The sequence below is a fragment of the Ursus maritimus genome, unplaced genomic scaffold (assembly GCF_017311325.1).
Source record: "Ursus maritimus isolate PB19 unplaced genomic scaffold, ASM1731132v1 scaffold_13, whole genome shotgun sequence".
Taxonomy (NCBI): Eukaryota; Metazoa; Chordata; class Mammalia; order Carnivora; family Ursidae; genus Ursus; species Ursus maritimus.
This window is the reverse complement of record NW_024423675.1, coordinates 27,785,469-27,797,607: the sequence shown is the minus strand read 5'-3', so window position 1 is coordinate 27,797,607 and position 12,139 is coordinate 27,785,469. Positions and strand designations below refer to the sequence as shown.

At 44.4% G+C, this 12,139-nt stretch overlaps 1 protein-coding gene across 1 annotated transcript in view; it reads right to left on the bottom strand.

Moving 5' to 3' along the window:
• Positions 1-1,045: 1,045 nt before the first annotated feature.
• SLC35F1 (solute carrier family 35 member F1) overlaps positions 1,046-12,139 on the bottom strand; it is a 177,229-nt gene continuing 166,135 nt past the window's right edge. The window contains exon 8 of the mRNA XM_008691249.2: positions 1,046-1,553. Coding sequence (XP_008689471.2) covers positions 1,329-1,553 — 225 coding nt within the window. The 3' untranslated portion in view covers positions 1,046-1,328. The remainder of the gene's footprint in view (positions 1,554-12,139) is intronic.

The window sequence follows — 12,139 nt, the reverse complement described above, 5'->3', positions numbered from 1 at the left end:
CTATTCCAAATTGTAGAGGTCTGTGGCGTTTCTTGATTTTGTGTGTGTGTGTTTGAAAAAAAGAGTGACTTTAAGGGCAAAAAATTAGACTAGCGACATATCCGTCAAAGCCTTATCAGGACGCCGCAATGTTCTCCGTATCCCGAAGAATATGGTGTTGATATATTCTGCTATTGAAGGGACGCCAAATATGACCAAAATGCCACACTTTTTCATTCCCGACATGTGTATCACTACCGAGCGGTCACATCCATCGAGCCATTGTGAGAGACCGCTCCACATTAGCACCTTGACTTTGCTGGGAGGCCGCACAGCCGATGACACGCCCACAAGGAGGGTGATGGCCATGCTGGTGTATCTTAAAAACAGTGTCACACAATTTAAGAGGGCAGAGGGCCATGGCTTTTTCCAATGACTTGAATAATTTCCATAGTATCGCTAAAGAAATCTAGGAATTAAAGGTAAAACCAAATAAATTTTTGGAAGAGAGGGTCTAGGGAGGGGCAGAGAGATTTAATATAGATATATATCTGTATTACCCTAAACACACATGATACTATTTGGGGGTTTCCTATAAGCCACAGAAATGAAACATTCCTGATCCTGTTATTACAGGGACTTCATCAGCAGAATCCCCTGCTACAACAGGAAGGCAACGGCCCGGAGTAATCAGAGATTGAGATATAAAAAGGCTCAAGTGTTTGTTTTAGATCTATTCCTAGAATAGAGAATGACATGGTCAGTTGCCCCTCCCCACAAGGGTCACAGCACAAGATACTTATTGAGTAGGCAATCCAACAGGTAACAGCGGAAACCGTCAGCCACCAGGTCCCTAGGCTACGGAAACTTCTCAGGGGTGGAGCTCCTGGGGCGTGCAGCACTCATACAGACTGTGCAAAAAAATAAAGTATGATTCTTAAAAAGTGACTTGCCATAGAAAAGTGGGATTTATGTTCACTACATGTGGGTCTGGCGATAGTTCTTGTCAGGAGTACAAAACATCCTCCTGAAAGTTAGTGTAATACCAGTAACATAATAATACAAATAATAATCATACTTGCTTTTAATTCAAAAGTTTTCACAGTAATGAATGCAGGCGGGTGTGACCAGGATACACACTAGTTAGGCATCTCTCTACGTCAGGTGGGTTGGAGCCCGTGTCTCCAGGGATGTTAGCGGGTGCCTTTTACAGGCTTTCGGATCTGCTACCTTGCCGTCCCCCCGCATACACCACACCTAATAAATACCTTTCTCTATGTACAATACAGAGATGAAGGGCGGACAACGTGGCCACGGAGGCGACTTCAGTGGGCAGCGAGGGCCTCAGCCTAGGCCACACGGACGTGGGGCTCCTCCTCGGTCTCCTGGCCCAGGCTGGTGTAGGTGACCGAAGGCTCCACCTGGGCCGTGGCCGGTAAGTCCACGACGGGCCCTGAAGGGTTGCGGAACTGCTTGTACACTCGGGGGTCCTGGGCGATGTATGTGGAGGTGGAGGAGTAGAGCACCAGCCCGATGAGGATGGTGAAGAAAGACAGCAGATAAAGCCCTGAAAACTGAAGCACAGGACAGCAAAGTCATTTAGCGGTCAGTGCAGAGCGGCTCCCACGAGAACGGGGCCCCGCGGGACCAGCCTTTCCCCACGGAGCAGGTGGCTGGATGGGGCGGCCAGCGCTCCGAATGGGAAGTGAATGTTCTCTTCCCAAACTGCCTCGGTCTTATTGATTCTCTTCATCTGTTTTCTCGGCTCTGTGGTGAACACAGAAGAACACTTAGCTAATTGTCCTGAAAGGGCCGGTCGGAGTCCCTGACGTGGGAGGGCTAGTCAAGCACAAATGAAAATACATCAAGTTAAAAGCAAAACCAAACCAAACCAAACCTCCGATATCACTCAACAAAGAGTGGGTTGTTTGTGGCTTCATTAAACCTGGAAGAAATATAGATGTTCCGTTTAAGGTTGTAATGAAGTCATAAACACAGAAGCCCTCCCCGACACAGCTGCATTGGGCCCTCTCGTTGTGCCTTAATCCCATTCAGACACTATTTGTGTTCCCCGTAGGAACTCTTACCGACTTTTGTGACTGTCTTTGCAAGAATAGATTATCCTCGGATCGAAAAAAAGAATAGTGTAACATTCCATTCTTGCTCCACTAATCTGGAAACAACCAAACAGCTGTGTATGTAGCATCCTGCTTCCTAAAGTATTTGCTTGACGATTAATAGAGATTTGGGGGCGGGGGAATATGGATTTATACAAGTGCCCGAGAGTTTATGTATGTTTTTGAAAAACTACAACTTCTGGACCTTCCTGAGTAGTTACACTGGAAGTCGTTCCTCGAGGAATTACCCGGGGGAGGGGGGGAGTAAGATAACAACACAAGTGTTGCCATTTCTATTTCATTCATTCGTTTATTCATTCGTTTACTCATTCAACTAATAGTTCCTTGTATGCCCTTCTAGAGCAAACATGGAATGAAATACTGGGGACAGAGAAATGAGAACAAGGGCTAAATCATCTCGGTGGACAGACAGAGGTACAGGTAGACAAAATACAGTGCACTTGTGAATGCCAAATCTCATTTTAGGCAACAGCTGTTGTCCCAGTCTCGACCACCTGCTGCATCCATGGGCAAACAGAAGACCAATTTGATTGGCTTTTCCTATTTCATTTTTCACGCTCATACTCTAACAGAACTAAAAACTGCTAAAAAGACAAAAATTAATTGGAAGCTGGAAGAAGAACAAGAAGAGGATCCAGAAAGTCTATAGAGTCAGTTGCAAGGCTAGAACAGTTCCAAGACGGCCACAGCAGAAAAGACATCCCCGAGGTGAAGAGCTCCTGCCACAGTGGTGTTTTTTCCTTTTTCTTTCTTCTTTTCCTCCTCCTTCTCCTCCCCTTCTCCGCCTTCTCCTCCTGCTACTCTCTCCCTCCGTCCCTCCACCCCCTCCATCTCTCTCTTCAGCAGCAGCAAGGTAGCTAAGACTAAAGACCATTTTCTGATTTTCTTTCCAGATCATTCCTCACCCTGTCTTTCAATTCCTTTCTTCTTCATACTCAAACCATGTGATAGTCCTTCCCCAAGTGGATTTATGGACTAGATTCAGCTTGTAACAACTTCACTTGAATAACTTGAAACAACCAATTCAGTTTTTCCCAATGAAAAGAAGCGTGCTTTATTCTTTGATTCATGAATTTGTTGGTAAAATGAAATGGGAGGAAAAGAAGACCATTCAGAACTGTTGCAGGTGATCTCAGAAAACTGGTTTACCTCTACACTTGCTTCCTGAAATTCTACACTGGAGAGCTGCAGTCTTTACCTGGAACTCTGGTGAATGAGATGGGTTTGTTCCCCACACTATAATCATTTCAAATATTCTGTTAACGCCTTTCATTTTCAAACTCCATGGACATGTCCCTCGTCTCAGGTGAAGAGCCTCGCCCATCTCAGGTGTGAGCTGGTCTCTGCTGCAGCAGCTGGAAGTGGGGAGATTCCGAACTGCCCTCTAACTGGACGCTGGATTCAAATCTTAGCTCCCCCGCTTTCGAGCTGTCATTTTGGACAACTATGCTAACCTCCTCAGGTCCAAGTTTCCTTATCAGTAAAGTGAGGCTAATAATTGTTACATATATATAGGTAGCTATACCAAGACAGGCTGTAAAGATTAAACTCGACAAAGCATGTATCCGATGTTATCCAATGCCTACCTTGAAAAAAGCATCCAATTCATATGACCTTTGTTGTCATGGTTACCATTTTGTCGTTACTGTCCATAGCATTATCTTATAATGAGTCGCTCTATATATAACACTCTTATGTAATCACTGATTAAATTGTCATTCTCCCTTAACTACGGGACTGTGTCTTTCTTGACCAGTGTCAAGTGCAGAACCTGGCATAGTGTCAACATCTACTAAGTGTTCTTTGTATTTTGAATAAATGAATGAATTTAATTATGTAGAAGTTTCAGATTAAAGAAACAGACAGTAAATAGTCAGCCTGTACTTGGGTGTACTTTAAATTTTTTAGCTTTAAACTTGAAAACCCAGTGTCATTTCTCATACATACAATGGCAAACAAAAACTCGTTGAAAGGGAAGTCAGAGTATTGACCCTTGATCATTAGCTTCAAAAGTCATCTTCAAACCTGGGGTCAGTCAGAGGAGAATGACAAGACAGCAATGTGGGAGGGGCAATGCAAGAGTCTGGGTCGAGGAGGGGGGCTGCTGATCAGTGGACTGGCACAGGACATTACATCAACTCAGGATGGACAGGACTTGGCCACGTAGAGGGAGGGACAGGAAAGGGTCTCATGCGGGGTATCCTGCAAGAAGGATGTGAATTCCTCTCAATTTCTGGTTTCGGTTCCCATAGTTCGACTTGATGAAGATGACAAATATTTTAAAATTCATCTTTGTAAAGCTAATCCCTCTGCCATTGTATGAGCAAATACCCGAATCATCCCTTTTTTTGGACATGGAAGCATCAGGTTGAATGATACATGCACTACCCAGTGTTCTCCTGGGACACAGCTTTAGAATGAGAGCATAGTTTACTTCCAACGCATTTCCGTTTAGTTCATGCAGAATTCATTCCAACATTGTTCAAAATATAGATAGCATGGGATTTTATATGACAGAGGCACCTTGGAAGTCACCCAAGAGTTTTTATTCATAGATGGTAGACAAAGTCTTATGTAGCATGCAAGCCCCAAAAGGGACAGAAAGACATGCATTATGATTAATCTGGATAAATAGAGAACACTAGAAATAATGACAGAGGGGCGCCTGGGTGGCACAGCGGTTAAGCGTCTGCCTTCGGCTCAGGGCATGATCCTGGCGTTATGGGATTGAGCCCCACATCAGGCTCCTCCACTAGGAGCCTGCTTCTTCCTCTCCCACTCCCCCTGCTTGTGTTCCCTCTCTCGCTGGCTGTCTCTATCTCTGTCGAATAAATAAATAAAATCTTAAAAAAAAAAAAAAAGAAATAATGACAGAAAGGTTTGATTTTCTTTTCTCTTTTTGGGTTGACAGAAAAAAGAAAGTGGAATCAGGATCCCTAATAGGATGATTCCCAGTTTTGGATGCTGCACTTAGCCTGATAGAGCATTCTTCAAAAAAAAAAAAAAAAAAAATCAAGCAAACAAAAATTCTGTATATTCTAGGCTGTGTAACTCATTTAGTGCAAAGAAATACTCATGCTGAGTTGCCTAAGCAAAGAACAAGGACTGTCTGGGCACGAGAGGAGGTCTGAGTCACACATAAGGCAAGTTCGGGTGGAGGCGTGCTGTCCCCACTGAAGAGCACAGGCTGCTGTTGGAAGCGTACTCTGTGGTCCCAGTCAGCTGTAGCCCATCAGAAAGCACTTTATGTTCTGTGCTGTAGACACACTTTCACCTGGAGCTTTGAGAAGCTGAGAAAGGACACGCCGGCATCAACACACCACCGTGCTACACACCACGCTGCTTTTTCCATCCTGATGGGTCTCTCTGCTAGCAAGGGTCAGCAAGCACTCATGGCACATAATGAGAATGCCTGTGTGTTGCTTAAAGCAATTTGACTGGGACACGAGCCATTGTCCAGAACGGGGGTGGCTTTGAAGACTGATGAAAAGATTGTACAAAGTTCCTCAACCTCCAGCCAGGGATTAAACCCAGCTCTAGCCAGCTGGCATCTCAATATGATTACTATTTAGCTAATGGGACATTCAGCACATCAGTTAAGGACAGAACAAATTTTCATTTTGGCTTTGGTATTGAACATTTAAGCAGAGTTTTAATAAACTAATGACTTGGTGAGTCTTAAGCCTATACCAGTAGAAAACCACATGGTTTGAAAAGTACATTTATAAGTAAACCAACTAAAACAGGTAAGGAAGAGGGCAATTTTCAAAGGCATCTTTCCTTTTCTACCTTTACCAAAAAGGTGGCAGGCGTGAGCAGAGAAGAATGTGGGCAATCCTCAGAGAGGCGTAAGGTTTCAAGGATGAAGTGACTTTGGGTTAAAACTCTGCTTTTACTGAATTTATGTCCCAACTACTTCTATATGATGGGCCTGCTTTTTCGTCTTTCCTGGAGAGTGCACTCTTGGTACATACTTCTGTATAATATGGCTTTTCTAAGACTCCTGATGTTGGGCTCTGGTCATTTTTGCTCAGTGACTGCACTTGGGCCTATTAATGACCAGAACGAATTTTTATTTAATAGATAATGCAAAGTTAAAAGAGTCTTTTAGCTCTTAAAGGGAGATGTATGGCAGTTCTATCTCCAGAAAAAAACAAAGAGTCAATGGAAAAAAGAAACTATGTTGCTTGTGATATGTAGAAGAAAGATCTGGAAAAGAGCAGCTGGTAAGGTTTCCTAGGAAACTGGGGTACAGGGGGAAGAGATTTGGGTAAAGTTCCTGGAGATAACTGACAAAAAAGGAGAGATTTAAATTTAGATCCAATTTTGATCTAACTTGGAGAGCCAAGGAACCTCAGAGAAAACGTAATTGGAAGGAGGGAGAAAATAAGGTCAAATTAGAAAGAAAAGAGATACAGGTAAAGAAAGTTCCTCAACAGCCAGGAGGGAAGGGGACTGCATAACTGGATACCCAGAAAAGAAATAATAAGAATTATTATTCTCTAAATTAACCACGTAGTATGTATTCTTTCTCTCTCCATCTCTCACTTATTGTGTACACACACACACACACACAAGTGCGCTGGTGTGCATGCACACCTGTGAGCCACGACGGCTGACCTGATAGGACCAGCTTTCTGAACTTAAGAGAAGCTGAGTGGATGAGAGAACAGCATCCCTGAAGCCTTCTCACGCGTGGCAGGTGAGCAAAGGACAACATTTTCAAACCCTCATGTGTTCCCAAGGCTATCTGTAAAGTGTGGAGGAAGGAAACAGTCTCTCAGGCCATGCCTCATCTTGCAGGCATTATTGCTAAAATGTAAAAAGACCTGTTGTCTTGCCCCAGCAAGGGGCTCTACCGGACGCTAAACTGCTGTTGAAAGAGTCATTCCATTTGGAAACTTGACAATGGTACTCGTTGGAAGCGGTTTCTGCATTGCCTCAGGAAACTGCTTAGAAAGGACTTCAAGGACATTCCTAAGTGTTCTCACCACGGCTTTTCACATATACAAAGGAAAACAAAAGATACGTGGCTACAATGATGACTTCCTTTCTTGTTCTTACTCAAGTTTATTCTTTTAAATAGACACCGATGTAATTAAACCTTTCCACATTTTTAACTCTTTAGCAGAAAATACCTAGGAGGGTAGAGGCTGGGAAATTGCAAACTTTGAAGCAGTTGCTTCAAAGGTCAATGCAACCGTGGGTAAGTAGAACAATAAAGGGCAGTGACTAGTCACTCCCAAGGTCAGACGGCACAGGCTGGTAAATGTGAGGTTCAAAAGCTGCGGGGAAGAATTTCCATGCAGGGAGATTGGTGGCAATTTCAGCAGTAAGCTATGCCTGGGAAAAATCAGACTTTTAATTCAGTTTGTGCAAACTACCCCGAATGCTCTACCATGTGAAATAGCGTATTTCCCCCACCCTTCCATACTCTGATATAAAGCGCACACACAAAGGTTAATCAGGTGGCACACCTAACCAGGATTTCTAGACCGAGAACAGATAAATAAACCCATTCTGTTCCCAACAGAAAACCAGGCTGTGCCGTTCGGAGGTCCTCGATACCACAGTAGTTCAAAGACTCATCAGGGACTAAGTAAAGCAAAATGCCAGTTAAGAGTGAACCCCAACTAAATATAATGCTGCCACAGCGGAGTTTTTAAATCCAAATATTATGGGTTGATAAAATTGGCTTTTGTAATGAAAAGGGGAACTCAAGGTCTCTTGGGTTCCCATTTGAGATGTGAATTGAAGAGTGGACCCTTTGGGCAACAACCAATCTGCCAGGTGTCCTGGGGTGGAAGAGAGGGGACAGCTCACCAGGGACAACTCATCTCTCAGTAGCTGTGTGTGTCTCAGCGGGTCGTGGACCACACCTTGAGCTTGGGAGTGCAGTGGCGGGGAGCAGAACCAGGGGAGGCTGGTCCCTGCTGGGCAGGCTGTAAGCCATGGCCTGCTTGGGATTCCGTGAGGAAAGGCTCTCCCCTGGGGCTGATCTATTGCTGCTGGGTCTGAGCCAATTGCTATTCAGGGCAAGGCAACGAGACAGACTCGGCTCCACAGAAATGCCAACATAAACAAGTTGCTGCTTCACGTCCTAATTTTGGCTCAGCACTAACAAGATCATTTTTATTAGTATTAAGAGTATTAAAAATGCAAAAGTTTGGCTCCTGAGTTGACTGAACTGGAAATAAATTGCCTGGAGAGGCCAGAGCTCTTTCAAATTCTTTAGAACTGCCTTATTGTTGTCCTGTCTCCTACTCTTGCCTCTTGGACTTCTCCTCATCCCCTTTTCTCCTCATTCCTTTTGTTTGTTTGTTTGTTTGTTTTGTTTTAAGAAAAAAGAAAAGGGCTAAATCTCTCTGTCTAAATACTGCAGTATTTCTTTCTTCTACGTCATAAGTCATAGCATGGGAAAATACCAAATGTGACCATGGCGCACAATCTACCCGCAGACACTCAAATCGGTTTTCTTCAGAGACCAACAGTACTGACCTCAATCCCTCCCTCCTTGTTCTTTCTCCAAAGGAGATAGAAAGAAATCCCAAATCCATGCTAATCTCATCAAGACAGAAAATAAATCAATGAGTCCCTCAGTCAAAATGCCAAATGGTCTCTCTATCGCTATCAGCAAACCGACGAATTGCAGAGATCTAAATAGTCGGAGAACAAAGGAGCGAAGCAGCGAACAGGAAGGCCCTGACACTGTCCCAGCGCAAGGCTGTACCCCCCACCGCGGTCCCAGTTTGGTTGATGAGGCCTTCTGTTTGATTTGCAAAACCAATTCATCTGGCTGTATCATTTGTGCAGCCAATCACATGCAAGGCCAATAAGGGTTCTTTTACGGGCAAGTATCTTCCCCTGTGAGTAATTTCACACATGAGTACAGCAACAGGGAGCTAAAAATGGATTTCTGACATTATCTCTTATCTGACAAACAGACATTTTCACTTGGGTTGATGAACTGATAGGACTCCTCAATCATGCAGATTTCTATTCTGTGCAGTCCAGCAGAAGAAGACCAGGACAGCCACGCCAGAAGTGGAAGAAAAGGGGCCTAGTCTGTGGGAGTGTTTAATTACAGGCTCGCTTACAACAAAGGCCATCAGATGGTTCATTTATGTCACCTTTCCGTGCTTGGTTCTTCTTATCACTTGTCAAAAAGGGATTGCATTTGTGTGTGAGGGACGCTGAGAGTGGCCTTCACTCCCACGTTGGGACTCTTGCATCATTAATCTATTCCTGTTCCATTACAATGGAATCAAGAGGCGGAAATGGGAGTGGCACCACACCCTATTTCCCCCTGTGATCCACTGGGAAAATTTTTGCTTCCCGTTATCGAATTGCTCTGCGAATCCAAAAGTCTTAGTTTCAAAGGGAGGAATATTTCAGGGGTGCCTGGATGGCTCAGTTGGTTAAGCTTCTCGTGATTTTTGGCTCAGGTCGTGATCTCAAGGTTGTGGGATCAAGGCCTGCATCAGGCTCCACTCTTAGTGGAGAGTATGCTTGAGATTCTCTCTCTCCCTCTCCTCTTCCCCTCGCCCCACTCACTCTCAGGCTGGCACACTTTCTCTCTCTCTCTCAAATAAATAAAATCTTAAAAAACAAAAACAAAAGCAAAGGGAGGAATGTTTCTACTGGGAGACACAACAATGATTCCATTGAACTGAAAGTGAAAACTGCCACTCAGCTGCTTTCCACTCGTGCTTCTCAATTAACAAGGAAGGGAGTTCCTGTCACCAGCATGGAGGGATTGGGCTCCTATTTCATGATGGAGGTAAGGAATAATCTGGAATACAGGAGATCGCCAGGCATTCCTTAGTATGACCATGCCCTGTGATTATAGTCAATGGGAAATGTCAACAACCCAATCCAGGCAGAACTACTAATGGCTCACACCCTTTAGGAATGAAGATTGCGTCACCCCACCCCCACCATGCCCCATCCCTCCTAGAGACAGAGTGTATGTGAGACTTTTGATGCAGTGCTTGGCACATAGTAAATGTTCAATAAATGTCAGCTATTGTTAGCTTTGTATCACAAAGAGTAAATGCTAAAGCACAGAGAGATTGGAAAACTTTCCTTAATAGTTCTTCCTGAAAGTTCAGCATGACTCCAACTGAACTGCAAATGCATTTATAGAATTGGCAACTTAAAGACGAGCACAACAATCGATCCATCTGGAGCGGAAGGCTTTTTTGTCAATGCAAATACCAAACCCCTGGTTTATAGTTTGAACTTATTTTTATGTTGAGTTTCCTTACCATGATGCATAATTACGTAAGTCACAGGAATCCTCGCACGTTCCTATTCCATTTTACTTTGCTAATTTAGAGCAACCACTCCCTGGCATCATAAATCATCTTTGAGAATCCACGAGTATGTTTAAGTTTAGCAATTCACTTTGCTTCCTCGGTGTGGTAGGCTGAAAAGTGGCCCCCCAAAATACATCCACATCTGAGTACCTGGAACCTTTGAATGTTAATTATTCCATTTGAAAAAAGGTCTTTGCAGATATGATTAAGTTAAACATTTTGAGATGACAGATTGTCCTGGGTAATACAGACTGAATTGTGTCTACCCCACCCCCGAATATGTATTTTGAAGCCATGACCCCCAATGTGTCTTATATTTAGCGATGGGGCCTCCATGGAAGTTATTAAGCTTAAATGGGGTCGTGAAGGTGAACCAGTGTCCTCACGAGACACCAGAGAGCTCTCTCTCCCACATACCCCACCTGTTTGTATACACATGGAGAAAAGGTTGAGTGAGGACATAGTCAGAAGGCAGACATCTGCAAGCCAGGAAGAGAGCTCTCACCAGAAACTGACCCCTGCTGGACTCTGATCTGGGGCTTCCAGCCTCCAGGTGTGCAAAATAAATTTCTGCTGGTTAAGCCACCACCCAGCTTGTGTTTTTTGTTATGGTAGCCTGAGCACAGGCTAATATACCTAGGTACAGGTGGGCCCTAAACGCAATCACATGAATCTTAACAGAGGGAGGCCCAGGGAGATATTAGACACACACAGAAGCAGGGTATGAGAAGATGGAGCAGAGGGAGACTGGAAGAGGCTCCCCTGCAGGACTGGAGTGACAGAGCCATAAGCCAAGGAATGCTGGCAGCCGCAGCGGCTGGAAGAGCTTCTCCCCCAGAGACTCTGCATGGAGCATGGCTCTGCTGAAGTCTGGCCTGGTATACAGTACATGCTGGATAGCTAGTTTGTGCAAACATACACTGAATGCCCCTGTTAATCATGATCTTGAAAATGTAGAGATCTTATCCTCCTTCTGTATTCCCATCAGGCAGCACGCACAGCATAATGTATTGGTTCAGGGTTCAAGGTCAGGGGCTCAGGGGGTGGCCAACCTGGAGTGTCTCCCTTGTAATGAAGAGTGTCCATGGGGCAGGTCTTGATTTTTTGGAAATGCTGGCCAGGCGAGGAGGGGAAGGGCTACCAAGAGTTGCAGGGTTAAGTTGCTGTGATCTAAAAACTGGCTGCACGTAGACCCCAGCAGCAGATGTCCCCTGTGCATAAGTAAACCCACATCTTGATTGCTATCTCGGGGTCTTTTCTGTGGTCTCACTGGACCGTCACCCACTCTAGGCTTAGAGTCTGCTGGAGTGCCGCTGCATACCCCACGAAACAGATTTTGGACTTCTGGTCCTCAGAACTGTGAGAAAATAAATTTCTGTTGTCTGAAATCACGGAGTCTGTGGTAATCTGTTACAGCAGCCGTATAGAACTAATAGACTCAGCAATGAACTAGTCATTCTACAACCGAGCTTAACCGTGAGCCAAGACCGTCGTTATCACCTCACTGTCCATCAAGAAACACGGAGTTTCTACTGTTTCATGAACTGGGGATATACAGTGAAAAATAAGATGGATATAACTCCACTCTTAGATTCCAGTCTGTTGTGGGAGACAGACTGAAAACAGTTGTAGGAATTAATCTGTAATATGATTTTGGGAAACACTATGAAGGAAACAAAACAAGCGGGAGGGTGACATGAGAAT